The sequence below is a fragment of the Strongylocentrotus purpuratus genome, unplaced genomic scaffold (genome assembly GCF_000002235.5).
Source record: "Strongylocentrotus purpuratus isolate Spur 01 unplaced genomic scaffold, Spur_5.0 spur5_scaffold_3, whole genome shotgun sequence".
Classification (NCBI taxonomy): Eukaryota; Metazoa; Echinodermata; class Echinoidea; order Camarodonta; family Strongylocentrotidae; genus Strongylocentrotus; species Strongylocentrotus purpuratus.
This window is the reverse complement of record NW_022145609.1, coordinates 15,759,153-15,776,205: the sequence shown is the minus strand read 5'-3', so window position 1 is coordinate 15,776,205 and position 17,053 is coordinate 15,759,153. Positions and strand designations below refer to the sequence as shown.

The following is a 17,053-nucleotide window of genomic DNA, read 5'->3' as shown; positions in this document are numbered from 1 at the left end:
CAGTGTACATGAGTACACGACACAGAGTGCAACAATTTTTAAGATTATATTTAGTAAGTGCAAGTGAAAGACAAACTTCATAAAATTTAACATTGCAAGGGTTTACAATTATCAAAATAACAGCGGTGGTAACATTAATAACTTTGATGAGTCAAGATCACAATAAACTTTATTGTATTAAAATGAAATAATGAAATCATAAATAAAAGAGGGCTTACATTGTAAAAGGAGTGGGGTATTTATACAGGGTACATTTAACAATGTAATAAAGGCACCATCTCACTAAAGGTCAACAAATGTATGTGCCCGTATATAATGTAAATATGAATATATATATATCAAACTTGATAAAATATATCAAGTAAATTGTCGTAACTCATTTTCTATGTAAGATGTATGAAACAACGATGTCCTTTCAAAGAAGATTGAATGAAATACATGTATTTTGATATTTAAACACATATCTATTAAATGTTTGTAGTTGCTAAAGTTAAAGAGTTGTTAATAAAGACACTTTTTTGCGACAAAAATGTTCCAATGCCAACCGTATTACAATTGCATGTCATATACATATCGAAATCATCATCCCACTGTAGAATAAAAAAGATGGAATCTATATTAATATTTTCTATTTTGACAAACTTCTAGAAAAAGCAAGGAAAAAAGTTCTTTTACAAAAATGATAGTATAAATTACCCTAACCATAAGTAACCTTACTTTTAGATGCGTACTTGCAAAGAAACGTAACGATGTCTCCATTCTTATAACCTAACATCCATTCACAATTTGGATAGATTTTGCAACGTGTATTCTCAGTAATATTGTCATCTTAAAAATGAGTCCCAGAGCAAAATCATGTACTGCTAGGACCTTAATTTCTCACGGCGAAATAGGCACCCCTGGACTGATGTTCTTCATCAAAAATTGCACAGTTATTTATTGCACGTCAAATTCATGGAATAGAATATCTTTATGAATGCAAATATATTTGATTTAAAAGTACTGTATTCTTTGATTGTCTGATGAAGATTTACATGAACATGCCGAAAATCCTTGTTGTATGACTGGAATTGTAATGTGAGACAAAATTAATGCATTGACGATTAGCACGATGATGACGATGTAAAAGAAGTTTTAAAAATTATTTTACAATATTTTCTTTTCGTATCATTAACTGCCCATGGATTGCTACATTCTCGATATCTTAAGCTATGGTCACAAACCTGAGCAGCGACCGACCGATCAGTAGCCTGCTCGGTCGCTGCAGGAATTTAGGCATCGCCCAGCAATTAGGTCGGTGCCCGGGCGGCGACCGCCCAGGCACCGAGCGTATTTTGGGCGGCGAGTGAAAAGTGAGCAGGCGCCGCCCAAATTTAAAGCTATGGTCACAAATCTGAGCAGCGACCGACCGATCAGTAGCCTGCTCGGTCGCTGCTGGAATTTAGGCATCGCCCAGCAATTAGGTCGGTGCCGGCCGGCGACCGCCCAGGCACCGAGCGTATTTTGGGCGGCGAGTGAAAAGTGAGCAGGCGCCGCCCAAATTTTAACTCCGCGCTAAAACTTCAGCGGCGACCGAGCGATGCCCTAAAAACGAGCGATGCCTGGGCGGCCGCCGCTCGGTGGCCGAGCAGCCGCCGGGCAGAATTGGTTAAAAACTCGCCGCTCGGCCGCCGAGCAGGCAACTTTTGGGTAATGTGACCATAGCATTAACACCGCGCTAAAACTTCAGCGGCGACCGAGCGATGCCCTAAAAACGAGCGGTGCCTGGGCGGCCGCCGCTTGGTGGCCGGGCAGTCGCCGGGCAGAATTGGTTAAAAACTCGCCGCTCGGCCGCCGAGCAGGCTACTTTTGGGTAATGTGACCATAGCATTATTGTTACATACACAACGAGGATATATTTTTTCAGACGGGTGATGGTGCCCAATTAGCAACGCATACCTACCCACCAGTAAATAGTTTTCATTCATCAAAGTGTGCACAGTTAAAGGACAAGTCCACTCCAAAAATAACTTACTTTCAATAGAAGCAGAAAAATAAGACTTACCAATCAAAAAAAGTTTGAGCAAAATCGGATAACCAATAAGAAAGTTATGGATTAAAGATAGGATGCTAAAGTCATTGTGATTGGATAAGCATGTGCGTGCCCGTAAAAAGACGACTAGCCGGAATGCTTCCCAGGAAGTGGAGAATGTGCACTGTAATGTGTGGAATAGTAACGAATCCATTGGCGGGGAAAATAATAAATACAGTTAGCGCTTTGTTCGGTTGTAACTGGTACAGCGCTAAGTAAGAACATATAGCTCCGTTTAGTCTCATTTCACAACGCCCCCTATCGTCAGAGTCAGCAGCCATACATGTTAGCCTATGGACGTTTTTTAAAAAAATCGTTAAAAATTCATTTTTTGTTTAAACGAAAAGCACATCCACCCCGACGTACGTTATCACTAGCTCTTTCATTGGAGCCCTCATGTCTCATTGACTTTTGAAAGTTCACCCACCGTAATTTTTCAAAATAGGTTGCAAGCTCGCCATTGCCTATAATACACATGTGAAACAAGTCGAACTTTGGACTCAGTCTGCCAATTGATTGTAAGATTATAGGTCAAGCACACGAAGGATAAGAAGCATGAATTATCAATTATCACTTCTGCTATGTTCATTATGTCCATTTCATCCACCCCCCACCGTAATTTTTCCATTTAGTAAAAGCAAATATTTTGCCGAGTTTAGCAAAAACATGAATATTCATGAACGGTCAGATATAACGTATAGTGAATTGGATTGGGCGATGATCCGTCCAGGAGGTAGAGGTCAGTGTTTTGTGCTGGCAATGTTCACGCGAGCGAAAAAGAGACAATCGGAGCAATATGACAGTTTTAATCATTATCTTGTGCTTTACTTCTCATGGACTTCGGGTTCTTTCCAGGCCTCTTGTGAACTTGGATGTCCGTTGGCGTCGTTAGACCCCGATACTCTGGAAAGTCGAGAAAAAAATAATACAAAAATGTTTCGAATACATAATTATATACATATTTAGCATTAACAAATGGAAACACTAGCGTGTTTTTTTTTAAACAGCGATAATGACCTGCAACTGCAACTTAATATCTTATACATGTGTGGCTCGGTTGGTCATAATTTAGTGCCACTACAAAAGAAAAACGGAAACAAAATAGTAGTACCGTTATAAATTGTGACCGATATCCATTTCATTGACTTCTTAAAATCAGTTGTGGTCGTGTTTGTACTTAATTCCACGATATAATTAAAGTTGCATTATGGGACACAGAATGGCCAGATATCTTTCACTTTCCCATTCTTAAAACTTACCCGTCACCGACTTTTGACGATATTGTGGAAAGGATGGGCTTCTTCCTCTGTTCCCCACCATTAGCATTCGCTGTGCTGAGATTGGTTGAGAATTCATCCGGCATTGTCGACACCGGTGCCCCATCCGGGTACTTTATGACGTCAATAACCTGGAGTCAATAGAAATAAGGAGTGATAAGGGGAAAAAACCTCAGCAACAATAAAAACGAAACAAATTTGAAAACGAATTTATTAAACAAATGAATGAAACAAAATAGGATCATCATCCTTTTGATTATTACTAAAAGTAAAGAAAAACACAAGAAAGAGAGAGAGAGAGAAAGAGAGAGAGAGATAGCAGGGGGAATTCAAATACTATATGGCCATTCTCTGGCTTCTTTTACGTGCGAGCAATTCTTTTCCTGATTGTTGATGAAAGTGGATGGAAATGAAAAATAATAGAACTAAAATGTGCTAGCAGCTTTCTCTGTAAAATACATCGTAACCCTGAAACCTATAGTAGGGACTTTTAGATTGAGTGGACGAGAACACGACGAACGCCGACACTGCCCATGGTGACTACAATTAGAAATCTTTTAGATTTTACTCGACGATATAAATGCATGCAGGAAGTAATTAAGCGTGCACGCCCGCGCACGCGGCATACTTTTACCGTACTAGATTTAGGAAAATCAAGGTTGACGCATTCTCGATCGCCGACTGAGACGACGTGACGCACTGCAGTCAAAGCTGTCGACGTGCAAATCTAAAAGTCCCTACTAGGGCGGTTTATGGACCTAAGGATCTAAAAAGTAGTCAAGTCACATTATTACAACAGGTATTGCCCTGAAAGAAATGTGGACCAATATGCCAGATGACATTTTTGACTCTGTGTTTGTGGGTGAGTATGTACGTGCGCACGCGCGCGTGTGGGTGTCTGTGCATGGTGTGGGATTTTGCGGACGCGTATCAATCAAATATGATCATTCACCCTTGTGGACGAAACGTCAATAAACTGGAAGCTCTATTCCGAACCTGGGTCCATAAGAATCGGGATGTAGGCAAATTCATAGAGCCGACAGTGGGCCTATACTAGACCCATTCTTGTCTGTCTATACAGGCATGCTTGGACCATTCATTGCCAAAAAGGGTAAAACGTATTTTAAGAAGCGCCCTTTTCCCCTCGAGGACGCAAGCGCCTTTTGACATTATCGTAGCGTTTGGGCCAAAATGTTATGACGAAGCGCTCAAAATATTCAGGAATCGCTTCCTGCAAACCAAAAAAGTTACAGTTGACAGTTCTAAAGCGAAATGTCCGAAAAGAGAAATGTTTGCGATTTCTCGAATTTTCGAGTTGATGGCCATCGTCAGGAAGTGATCAGTATATGAATAAACGCGCTGTCTTTATGTATGGTGGTTTGACATCAAGTTAACTAAACAAAAACATGATTTAATTTAAGTTTATTACGAATGAGAGTGACAAGAAGTATTTGAAAAGATAATGAAAAGTCAAGAAAAGTAGTTAGAAGTGTAAAATAAAGAATTGTTACAAAAAAAGGATCATCAACGGTAAAATGACCAAAGGAGTTTAAAGGGGATTAAAGTGTATACACTGGTTAGCTTGCACGAACCTTAGGTAAAAATATGACGAGGAGCGTGGTGATGGTGCTAACAATCACGCACAGACCGGTGACTATGTAGACCAAGGTATAGTCTTTGGGATCCATCACCAGGTTGAACAGCGCCCCCACTGATGACAGAATTGACACGTTGTATACGGATATGCCGATGTTCTTGGCGTCGTTCAATGCACGGATTTTGACGGCTCGTGTTTCAAAAGCTGCAGGAAAGGTAAAATGATATCACTTTCACAATGATAGAAAGAAATTGATGTAACGTAACATATTCTTAAACTTCGACATGCATTGTCAGTTGGACAATAAGAGCTTGATATATGAAAACATGAAGAGCTAATGGCCATATTCAGCTCCATGACAGCCGAAGGATTCTCAGATCATCACGCAATGTTATTTAATGACTTCAATCTAATAGCTTTGACAGGGACTTGACAGGGAGAACCATTGCTCTGTATTGAGAACATCACGATAATCGTGTTAATTTTATTTGAAGAGAACATCGCCATTTGATTTTTTTTTGGTATAGTTTTGCCGTGCAAATTTTGACATGATTTATCTGATTGGAGAATCGGGGTCAAAATATACCCCAGTTACACACCGCCAAACTGACAACAAATCCACCCTTTGCACGCACCCCGAGTGTTTGCTTGATCTTTATTCGTTCGGTTTCAAAGTATGGATGTGGTATCAAAGGTAATATCACTGACTGAACTGAGAGAACCAATCTCAATCAACTATATAATAGTTCTAAAAACATGTCTTTCTAAGAAACGGCTGAGAGATGTTAAAAAAAAAGATACAAAATCATGTAAACCAAGCTGCAGGAGATGATATTACCGAGGAAAAGACCAAAGAGGAGCAGTATTCCGTTGAAGATGTAGATCCCTGAGAGCCAAGACAGGCTGTTGATACCGTTTCTCCGACAAACCTGAAGCTCTGGAATAATAACACGGTCCTCTGATGTCGATGCCTATAACCATACAAGGGAGATGAAAATAGATGTTCGTAAGATAATCAAATGTAAAGCACAAATCTTTGTTAAGTGGCTTGTTACAAACGATTTCATTTTCCTGTTACGAATGTTTGTATTTTATTAGTCAGAATGCGAATTGCATGCATTAATTGATGCTCGGTAGGACAAACATTATGGCTTGTCCTTCTTAAAACATAATGTTCTCTCTGAATCTTTAGTCACTCATTAAGGAAAACGTTTTTTGGAACATTCAAATGTAATAATATATTTATGTTGCGAAAATTGTTTGGAAATCAAGTACAGTTGAAAACAGCGAGATATAGGACGATTCTATTTTAAATAAATGTATAGTTTCCTTATCTTTCCTTGCTGTAGGTCATACATTTCTATATCATACGTTTAGCAGTTATTATATCTTTGTAATCTAGCATAATCTCGTTAGTTTTGTTCGAATGCTGAACATTTTATTTTTACGTCATTAGCTTTCAAGGTTCTGATAGTAAAAATAAATTTATAGAGAGACATATCATCGTGACGCAATACCTTGCACAAAAACAGTGCTTATGATGTCACTAATGCGTTAGAAATCTAGATATACATAATATGTGTATGATATATATATAGATAGATATATATATATATATATATATAGTATTGTAACATCACATCACATTACCCCATAGTTATCATACCAAATTAAGCATTATGAAGTAGAAACAAATATTTGTTTTCCTTCCTTCTTAGTCAAGACACGTCCAAAACCCTTTAAAAATTCCTAGGAAAGTAGAAATCTCTACAACCACCTTATTAGCACAATACAAATTCAAATCCATCTCAAATCGAAAATCAAATTTAATCCCAAGGGGAACGAAGGAAACGGAGACGCTTTTAAGTGATTACACACACTAATTCCCTTCTTACATCTTCGGTGAATTGGATGACTTGAGCTTGCAGCGGATTGATAAGGTCCCATACCAGAAGATAAACACTCTCGATGAGCACAAATCCTCCCACCATTACGACGAGTTGGTAATCCTTTACAGACTGTTAAGAAAAACAGCAAGGCATGTGAATTACTCATTTATTACTTTGTTTTCATCTATGAGAATTTAACATCTACAAAAGGAATTCCATTAGGAAAACTCCTCCCACGATGACAGCGAGTTGTTTATCCTGCAAAGAATAGGAACGTACATGGCAGCTCGAATTCACAAAGGAGGTTTGTCGACAAACCTAGGTTCATGTGCGTTTTTACAAACCAAGGTTTGTAAAAATGCGTAAGAACGCGTCATATGACGCATATAAACCTAGGTTTGTCGACAAACCTCCTTTGTGAATTCGGGCCGATATGTATCAAAATGTATCAGTGCACATGTTGACATTAAAACATCTTGTGAATTCATTTATTTCAAATTTTGTATCCGTAATACAACATTAAATGACGTTTGTAATACACGTCTATACATGTCAATAAAAACGGACGACAACTAATTTGGTAGGCAGCGATCCTCCCACTTTGCGTAAAAATTAATCTAATCTTTCCCAGAGGTTTAAATCACAAATGATATATAAATGTATTAACGAATAGTATGAATTAATTTCCATTTTTGCAACCAATATACACAAATTAACAGTTAACAGTTGTACATTTTAAGAATTTTAGGTAAACGTTATTTCGATAGTAAGGTATAACATCATACAAAATACTAAATTTACTAGTACATGTATATATTTCTTTAAAAGGAAGATGACATAATACTTTAGTGGTATAAAGTATAATTAGCAATTTATATTGAAACAGTTCTCATCAATTTGATGACGCAAGGTACTTGAGTTCTGTTGAAAAGACGTCATTTTTTTTTTTATAGCAACATCATTTCATCTTCTGTACAAAAGCCCTCCGCATCACCGTCTATATAAAAAACAAAAACTAAACTTTCCCTGACATACTTATGCCCATCAAAAGCTTTTTCCTGTACTTGGGTAGTAAGCGCACGCACATAAATTAAACGCCCACACCCCATGCAACCGCGCACATTACCCTACATCATAGCCTTACTTCATCTATAAAACGTGAGAAACAAAGAAGCTTGTTTTAGAACATCTCATTATGAATTCAATCAGTCTGGAATCATCGATTGATCGCACGATGGAAGAATCCTACCTATCGAAAATGACGTATCTAGTATCTAAATTATTGACTCACCACTTTTTGTAGCTTCTTGTTGATGAATATTTTGTGAACTCTGAAAGTTTTTGAGAACATGGCTCCGAAAGCGAGCGTAAATCCGAGAGAAAGTGTCCACAGTCGAGCCTATTAAAATGACAAATAAGGGTGAAAAGCAGCTGATTATTTCGAGGCTGTTAACAAATCACCATAAAAAGCTTGTTAACGTTGAATAATGGTCGTAATTTCAGGCTCCATTAGCTTAATCTCCCGGTCTTTATTTAGTGCTTTTTCCACTTTATCTGCCGATAGTGAGCAAAACAATAAACTTAATGGAGAGTCGAGTGAAATAAATGTAAATGCAAACACCCACCCACACACACACACACACAATAAACAACTGTTCATGTATCTATTTATCATAATCTAGCTCGTGTATGTGATCGGAATACAGTTTAGTACGCACAGTTAGGTAAACGCTTTGACAATATATTATTTGAACTGAATCTGTCTAATTTAATTTGTGAAGATAAAATATTTTACATATATTACAGTGAGGAAATACGTCGCTTGTTAATAGCAAAAAGCGCATACAAAACAGCTGGGACCATACGAAATAATATTAGCAAAACAAAAGAGAAGGGAGAAAAAAAGGAAAGAAAAAGATACTGGAAATAGACGATCAGGTATGGAAGAGAATTTTATAAACAGAAAATAGGATGGTGATGAATAGAATGAAAATAATGATAGCAGCAGCAAAAACACAAATAAATACGTCGAAGACAACTACGAGAGAATGCACAAAAGAAAAAGATTATGCCTAGAAATTATTGTTTTTTGTCACATAATGTGAAGAGAATGAACATAAAATAGAATTATGCCTAGAAATCTTTTTTTGGAGTCACATACTGGGAAGAGTATGCACAGGAAATAGGATTAAACCTAGAAAATATCGTGTAAATAAGAAGCAGAAGAAAAAGCATTTTAAACACATGGAATGGTTCAATATGGTTTGACTAGAAACAGTACGGACATCAAATATCAAACATGACCAGGGATAAAAGTACATTGAGAGAATTGTACCACCGTGACACCGCACTGACGCAAGAACGACAACGCACAGATTAAGAATAATTTACAATAAGACGAAGGGCCTCTAATTGGTCAGTTTGTAGTCGCGGGTTTAAGTGGTATGACTGAGGTATAATTCCTCCGTCACACCGCCAAAAAGACACGAATCCGACTCCAAACCGACCATTTTGAGGGCATTGATTTAAAAAAAATTTTTTTTTTAAAGTTTCGGTTTAATGTGCACTCACAATTTTATTTATTTTTTTTAAAAATTTCATGATAAGTTGAAAATCATGCGTCCGGTAAACAAATCAAGCGTCCGGTAAAAAATATCATGCCTCCGGTAAAAAAAAATTTACCGGACACATGATTTTGCCATGCATCCGGTAAATCTGTAAATTAACAACATTTTGTATTTTGGACAATTTTTTGGGCCCCATCTTATAAAACAGATGATGCACAGGTTTAATTAGTGGGTCGGTAGAATTGTGTGCACGCGGTACCTTTGAATTTGGTCTAAAACCATTCAAAGGTATCTTGTGCACACAATCCCTAACTCAAACCTGTACATCATTTGTATACTGTATTTCTGAGAAAAAGTACTTCACTTGACTTCTCCTTAAACTAGCTTCTGAAAACCTTCCTCTACAATTCTTCCCAATCGTAGACTCAGGGTACGTTTATGCTCAACTTTTCCGGGCCAGAACAGGCTTTTGTTGCGCGTTTAGTTCAGAACACTGTTGCGTCCTCTCTCATTTTCGTATAAACGCCGATAAACTCCAAACGTAAAAGCCGATCGTAAACTCAAAAGAGGTGCGTTTTGGATCGGCGTTTCTCCAAGAAGACGGTTTCTGGGGGGGGGGGGGGGGGAGCGCTTTGTATCCTCTAGAAAGGGTTCATTTATAAAAGCATTACTTACCATTAATCTTATTCTAGCAAGCAACACAAGTGTGAACTCACCCTACATATGGTGTCCATGTTCTCGAGGCTAACGATACGGGCGTCGGTTCCCATGAGGACGACAGATGTGAAGGTCATGATGCTGCCTAAGATGACGATGTTGTTGATGTTAGGACTGGACAGTTTGATGGTTCTAAACGACAAGAGAGGATGAAAGGAACAGAGATTTGAATCCATGTATATATATATATATATATATAATTTTTTCTAATTATATTGGTATCTTATAGGTGTGCCGTTTATGTACACTGTACAGAATTACCGTATCATCAAGCTGTGTCTTGTGGACAACGCCCAACTCTATGAATACCTTCTTTCTCAAACTTCCTCACATCCTTAAAAAGATATAGGGTTGGATTAGAGCAATGTGATCGAAGTTATAAGTAGGTCTTCGTTCAGGATTAGGGATGAGGTATGGTAAATTCGCAATCCAGGTTTCAAGGTAGGAATTCGACTAATGTAAAAAATATTCACCGTAGTATATGTCTTATGTGTTATGTCTATTGCAGGCGAGGTGTCATTAGCCTGACGTACGGCTACGTCAGGGAATGGCGCAACGAAATTTGACGCACCATGCGAGAATGACATCGAATGAACATTGCTTTTGAGTATTAGGATAATTTCATTAATAATTAATAATTACAGTGCTTATATAGCGCCTAACACTTACTTTGTCAGAAGTCTCTAAGCGCTCTACAATAATGCAGCATAATTACCCTGGCTTTAGCAGTGCAGCTGTTACGGCTTTGATTATTGCAGGTAATGATGCAAACGAAATGATGCAAACAAAATGACGCAAACGATTGACGCAAGCGAAATGACACCTCGTTTAGAACGGGTAATACAGTCGATTTATATATGCTGAGGAAACTGACCTTTGGTTTCTGAGTGCTATGTTGAACGCCAGGAAAGCAAAAGCTAAAATGATTCCCAGATAGGATAACACACTGATAGCTGCGTAGACAGTCCGGGGCATCGTCAGCAGCTCACTTTCATAAAAGATCTCATCGTGAGGTGGATTGTCTCCTTTAATTGAGACAAAGGGAATAAAATAGAGAACATTAATTATTAAAATACCCGGAAAATATTTAGAAATATATGTTAATAGAGGTCAGAAATTTAATTTTCTTAGACGTTTTCGTCATTAAGTACAAAAGAACACAAAAAAAAAGGGTCGGTAAAAGTGTATATCAAAGAAAATCAAACACGCTAGGACAGCAATTTAACCCGTTGACTACTGAATTCTCTCATTCTAACTGGGTTAATACAGGAACAACCCGGTTCCAGTAAGCAATGGGTTAAGACCTGCTGAGAATTGTAAAGGATCGTCCTAAAATATTTGGACGAGATCAGATAGGTTCATGTTGACGCCAGTTAGGAGCTATGTGACAAGTTATTGTATTTCAATAGTCAGATTTCTGATTGCATTCATTAGTTGTTGCTATGTCGGAAAAGTCCCCGAAATGCTTTAGGATCGTATTTTAGTCATCATTATTGTAGAAACGTGCATAACAATTTGAATGAGTTGATAAAGCATATTATTTAATTTGCATTTCCGCACAGCAACGCTCTCGCCACGCCTCCTGACTTATCAATCAGCATAGATGTTAGCACCGTATCATTGCGTTCTCACTCAAAATTGCCTAACAACCTTTAGCTCATAAATATTTGCTGTGGAACGTCTGACATATCAACAGTCGTCTTAAATTTATTTCATGTAAGGTTGACAGTTCGTACTTTGACATTGAGGCCGTGTTATATCAAGGTGATTAAAACATTCGAAAAAGTAGAATCTTGATAGTAGTGATACACAATGCCAAAACGAAATTACCGTTGTCTAATTCTTGCAAAATCATAAAGAAGTAATCATTGTTTTCCCCCTTGTTATCTCTTTTTCTGACCTTCCCGTTTTCTCCCCATTTCGCACTCCTTTCCTTTATCATTTTATTCCTGCAATCGCAAATCGGTATTCATCCATGATGTAATGCAGGTTTAACCTTTAAGCGCATTATTTTTCATACATGCATGATTACGTTATAGAGAATATTACAACTTTGGCAATGTATTCATCACGACCTCTGCCAAGAGTTCAGTTTTCATCGTAACATCTAGAGATGCTGGTCATTGTGAAAGAAACTACTTGGAAGCAATTGGGAGAGGTCTATTATGAAGATCACAAAAAGGGTCAACATGAAAAGAAATTGGTCAAGTCTTGCTGAAGATAATTTTCTTCTATAAAAGGTAAAAGCTCACAAATTATTTTTCATCTTTACTACAATTCAACTTCTTTTTCAAATCTGTACTGAGAAATTATGAAGAAACTGTTGTCTGTTATGCGGCAGGGGAAAGAAAAAATAGGAGGCCTTTATCGGAGCAGCGATGCATTATCAAAATGGCTGCCATGTGTGATGAAAAAGGATTTACTGTCTATTATCTATTGTCATATCATGCATGCCACATATATCTAATAGACATCCTGACGTGTCTTCTTTCGATCGAACAGACAACAAAATAGGTTTGAAATCCTTGTTGAACCCAGTATGCCTGTTGAAGGTTTGCTGTAGCGTAGGAAGCGACTTAATGTGATCATTTTCAAGCATGGTCTAACAATATTCAGTATGGATGAGAAGAGGTCAGGAAAAAAAATAGTGTTTAAAAAAATGAAGACCCCCATGTTTACGAAAAGGAAATTCTGACTTTATTTATGATTATGAATATGCTGCAGTATTCTGGGCATTATCGCATAGATATAGAATTAAATGCTAACGGTTTTACCCCATAATAGTTACTTTTAATGGTTTATGCAATTAAACGATAGGTTCGTGCAGAGAATCAATCATAATATGGACAAGTCTACGATATTTGGTAATATTCTGTATTGTAGAGTTCTAAACATAGACTGGCATAAACTGTTTTCGTTTTGCATTCCACATTTGGTTAGATAAAAGCTCTAATAGGGCTATTAAATTCAATGCGATTGTCAGATTATTGAGATTATACTAAAATCTTACGTGTGTTCTGTGACGTACGGAAGAAAATAGGTAGGACTCGCCCATATAATAAATATATTAAATTGTAATTGATATATCGTCAGAAGAAAGTATAAAGTAAAGAATACAGGTGCTGCAGTTGTTGGTGTTGTTGTTGCTATTGTTGTTGCTGCTTAGGTGATGACGCTCTCGTTTAGAAACACGCGTGCCATTCATAATCATTCTACTGGTTTGTGATTTGAAGACACATGTACACCAGTTGCTCGTGCAAACGAGTCTCTTTGATCAGTATTGATCATTTCAACTGCGCTGGTTAAACGATTTGATGAAGAAACGAACAGATATCTAAATTGTTTTACCTATCCAGGTAATGTTCCGTTCTCCGGACCAGTCGAATCGATTCTCGTTGTCGAAGTAGTATCCAACCGTCCTCGGCTCGCCATCTGGGATGAAAAAGAGGGCATTATCGAGTTAGAAGGGGCAAATAAATAAATAATTTACAGGACAGAGCCAGAAAGAGAGAGAGAGAGAGAGAGAGAGAGAGAGAGAGAGAGAAAGAGAGAAAGAGAGAGTAGACGCATTATAGAGCGAAACCGTGAAAGAATTAAGTAGACAGTCTGAGAGAGAGAGAGAGAGAGAGAGGTGAAAAATAGGGGAAAAAGAAGGAGAGAGAGAGAGAGAGAGAAAAGATACAGAACATGAACGGAAAGGAATATGCAGGGAGAAATAAATGGAAGAGGAATAAGAAAGAGGAATAGAAAGAGGAAAAAACAGAGAAAGAGTGGGAAAGACACCTGGGTCAAGAGAGAGAGAGAGAGAGAGAGAAAGACACATGTGTCGAGAAAGATTGAAATTAACAAATAAATAGCATGTGAAGTAAATAACACGTCAACGCTAAGTTATACTTCTTTATTTATTTACTTATTTGTTTATTCATTCATTTTTTGTTCAGTTATTCGTTCATTTATTCATTCATGTCTCTATTTATTCACTTACTTACCCCATACTTGTTCAATTATGAATCTTCCAAGCCGGTCACCATTCTCGAACGCTAGAGGACCCTTACAGATGGAAGTGATACAGGAATGGTGTTATAAGAATAATAGATCAACAATGACGGACTATTATGATGTTAACATCTCACATAGTTAATTTTGGCTGCATTTTCAACCAAACAATTTGAATCGACATACATGCACAGAATATTACATTAGTACAAATAGTGTAAAATAAAATGTTGCTTGGTAGTACCAGTCGAAAAGGAATTGCACCTTTTATCAGTGGCCGACCTAGAGAAGTAAGATGCTACACTTTTAGAAGTAAGATGCCACTTTTAGAAGTAAGATGTCATTTTTAGAAGTAATATTGTGGCAAAACCTAATCTTATTACAAAAAACTAATGATAATGTCAAAATGTAATAATGGATTTCAAAACTGTACATAAAATGCTTCAAACGGATCAATATTTAGGCCTCCGTCACACCGCCAAGCCGACTCCAAAACTGACACCGAACCGTATTTTCCTTGGTATTTCAGATAATATAAATCATTTTGTTCGTCTGTTGTCGATATGGTATCGGTTTCGTCGGTGTGCCTGGAGTACATGGTTAGAATCACAGCACAAGAGATTTGTCCACCAATAGTTAGGATAATATTTTAAATTAATAACATATTATAAAAATATTAAATTTATAACATATTATAGAAATATTAAGTTTGTTATCAAATGTATATACGTACTAGATCAAATTTGACATGAAGTTATTTTTGTTTGCCTATTTGTATGATAACTTACGTTTCTATGTTCTTTGTTATTCAGTTTAATAATGTATTTGAAAAAAAAAACGAAATACAGAAATGAAATCGAAATCAAAAGATTGCCGTACCGAAAGCCCCTCAACATCCAGACTGTCTAGCTGATCCATGAGGATTAGACGCATCTCTTCATCGTCATAGCTGAAATTGTCCAAAGTCTTATTCACTGTGATATAAAGCGATCAAGAATAGAAAGAAAAACACAAACATGATTGATTATGTTGCAAAACACAAATTTTACTCAATAAGTATGATATCATGTATCAAAAATACATATTTTGTTTATCTTTTTTATAAATATAACGAAGGATATAACCAGATAACAACCTTCCTTCTTAACATCCTTGAAGCCCAGGAAACAATTTTCTGGGAGACCGAGATTTTTCAGATGTTGCACCATTAAATTTGTTTAAAATGTTATTGTTATTATGACTATTATTAATATCACTATCATCATTTGATACAAATCCAAGTTCAAATTTTAATAGGAATTACTTTGTATTAACAAGAATCTTACAATTTTCAACGTCCACTGGTGTCTCACAATTTTATGAGGGAAACCGAAAGGGGAAATGGGAATATAAGACGATGCAAAACCCTTCAGCCCTCCCCACTTTCGGCGGCCTTCTTGTCCACTCTTCATACACTGAGCAGCACCAAGAATGTTATAATTTTTAACGTCCACTGGTGTCTCACAATTTTTTTAAATATATAGAATTAGGGAAACGAAGACAATACGACAACCTCCCGCCCTCCCCACATTCAGCGGCCTTCTTGTCCACTCTTTATACACTGAGTAGCACCAGGGCGATTTCACCTCCCCCTTGCATCGACATAGTCCCCTCTCATAATCTACGCTACGCTACTGTCTAAAGACGTTTTTTTAATCTCTCTCTTTCCTTCGATTTTCTTTGTTCAGGTTTATTGTGATATAATTTACAAGAGATACATGTATGACATGTGCATTTTAAACAAATTGTACTTTATTGGAAAATAAAAACATCTTCCATACATGTTGTTGTTGTTTCACGCAATACGTATATTCGGTAAGAGATTTTACATGCACTTCCACTTTTTTTAACGCTGAATATACTAGTTGTATTATTTGCGATATTGAAAATTTTATGTCATATCGTGGGCCTCTTTGAAAACAATTTCATGTTGAAAGAGCTCGTGCCCCATATGTTAGATATAAATGAATTAAACAGAAAATCCATCAAAGAACTAACTGAATCTTAGACTCCAATATGTCTTTATAACCATTTTTAATCAAATAAAATAACATCTAACAAACAAAAATATACCTTGAGCGAGGGTCTCAATAGAAGAATTCATGGCCGCGGCCATAGCCATCACAGCATCGTAAGGATAAGTATAAAAGGACATAAACTTGTCCCCGGCCTCTGCTATATAACGTGCCTTGTTCTCCGCAGCAGTCTGTGATAAGATAGTTTGAAGGAAAACAAAAGATAAAAGACACTTTCGTGAAAGGGTATGACATTTCAATAGATTCCCCGATAAATTGTTAAAAAGAATTCACGAAAATATCATCTAATTATTTTTTATCACCATTATCAGAGGTACTACTGCAATAACTTTTTCTCTTACTACCCCTCCTTGTTAGTTTTTCACTATGTTACAAACAGCATGTTGAAAAGCACCATTGCGAAATAAACGTACACCTTTTTTCGCGACAAATTTTTCCATTGAAGTCGTTCGCGGTCATATTTACTTGGGGAAATCACCAATGATGCTTATGTAAACTGCCATGAACATGTATTTAAAACATGTTTCAAGAAACAAGAAGCAAAGACAATTATTTCAGGAAGTTTTTGAAGTAAATTATGAGTTACTTTGTACTTTTTCTACTCATTTATATTTCAATCACTACAACCATGATAACGAGCACTTCTTCTACTCATTTATATTTCAGTCATTATAACGAGCAATATGAAGGAAACGGAAAGCATTGCAACAAAAGAAATTACAGCTTTATTACTACTTCAACTCTTCAAATATCGATTTTATGATATCCATTCTTAGAAGAGCCACAAAACAGTATATGAACATTGATTTATTTGCCCGTTATGTTTCTTCATATATGTTTTTAAAAGTTTTATTTTTAACGCGC

At 36.9% G+C, this 17,053-nt stretch overlaps 1 protein-coding gene across 1 annotated transcript in view; it reads right to left on the bottom strand.

Annotated features, from left to right (window-relative positions):
- Positions 1–2,779: 2,779 nt before the first annotated feature.
- Positions 2,780–17,053, bottom strand: part of LOC575641 (gamma-aminobutyric acid type B receptor subunit 1-like) — a 53,910-nt gene continuing 39,636 nt past the window's right edge. Inside the window, exons 7-18 of the mRNA XM_030995779.1 lie at positions 16,227–16,359; positions 14,994–15,088; positions 14,108–14,168; positions 13,467–13,550; positions 10,993–11,143; positions 10,118–10,250; positions 8,126–8,233; positions 6,841–6,963; positions 5,784–5,916; positions 4,941–5,149; positions 3,331–3,479; positions 2,780–2,974 (exon numbers count right to left, since the gene is read on the bottom strand). Of these exons, the coding sequence (XP_030851639.1) occupies positions 2,896–2,974; positions 3,331–3,479; positions 4,941–5,149; positions 5,784–5,916; positions 6,841–6,963; positions 8,126–8,233; positions 10,118–10,250; positions 10,993–11,143; positions 13,467–13,550; positions 14,108–14,168; positions 14,994–15,088; positions 16,227–16,359 (1,458 nt within the window). The 3' untranslated portion in view covers positions 2,780–2,895. The remainder of the gene's footprint in view (positions 2,975–3,330; positions 3,480–4,940; positions 5,150–5,783; positions 5,917–6,840; positions 6,964–8,125; positions 8,234–10,117; positions 10,251–10,992; positions 11,144–13,466; positions 13,551–14,107; positions 14,169–14,993; positions 15,089–16,226; positions 16,360–17,053) is intronic.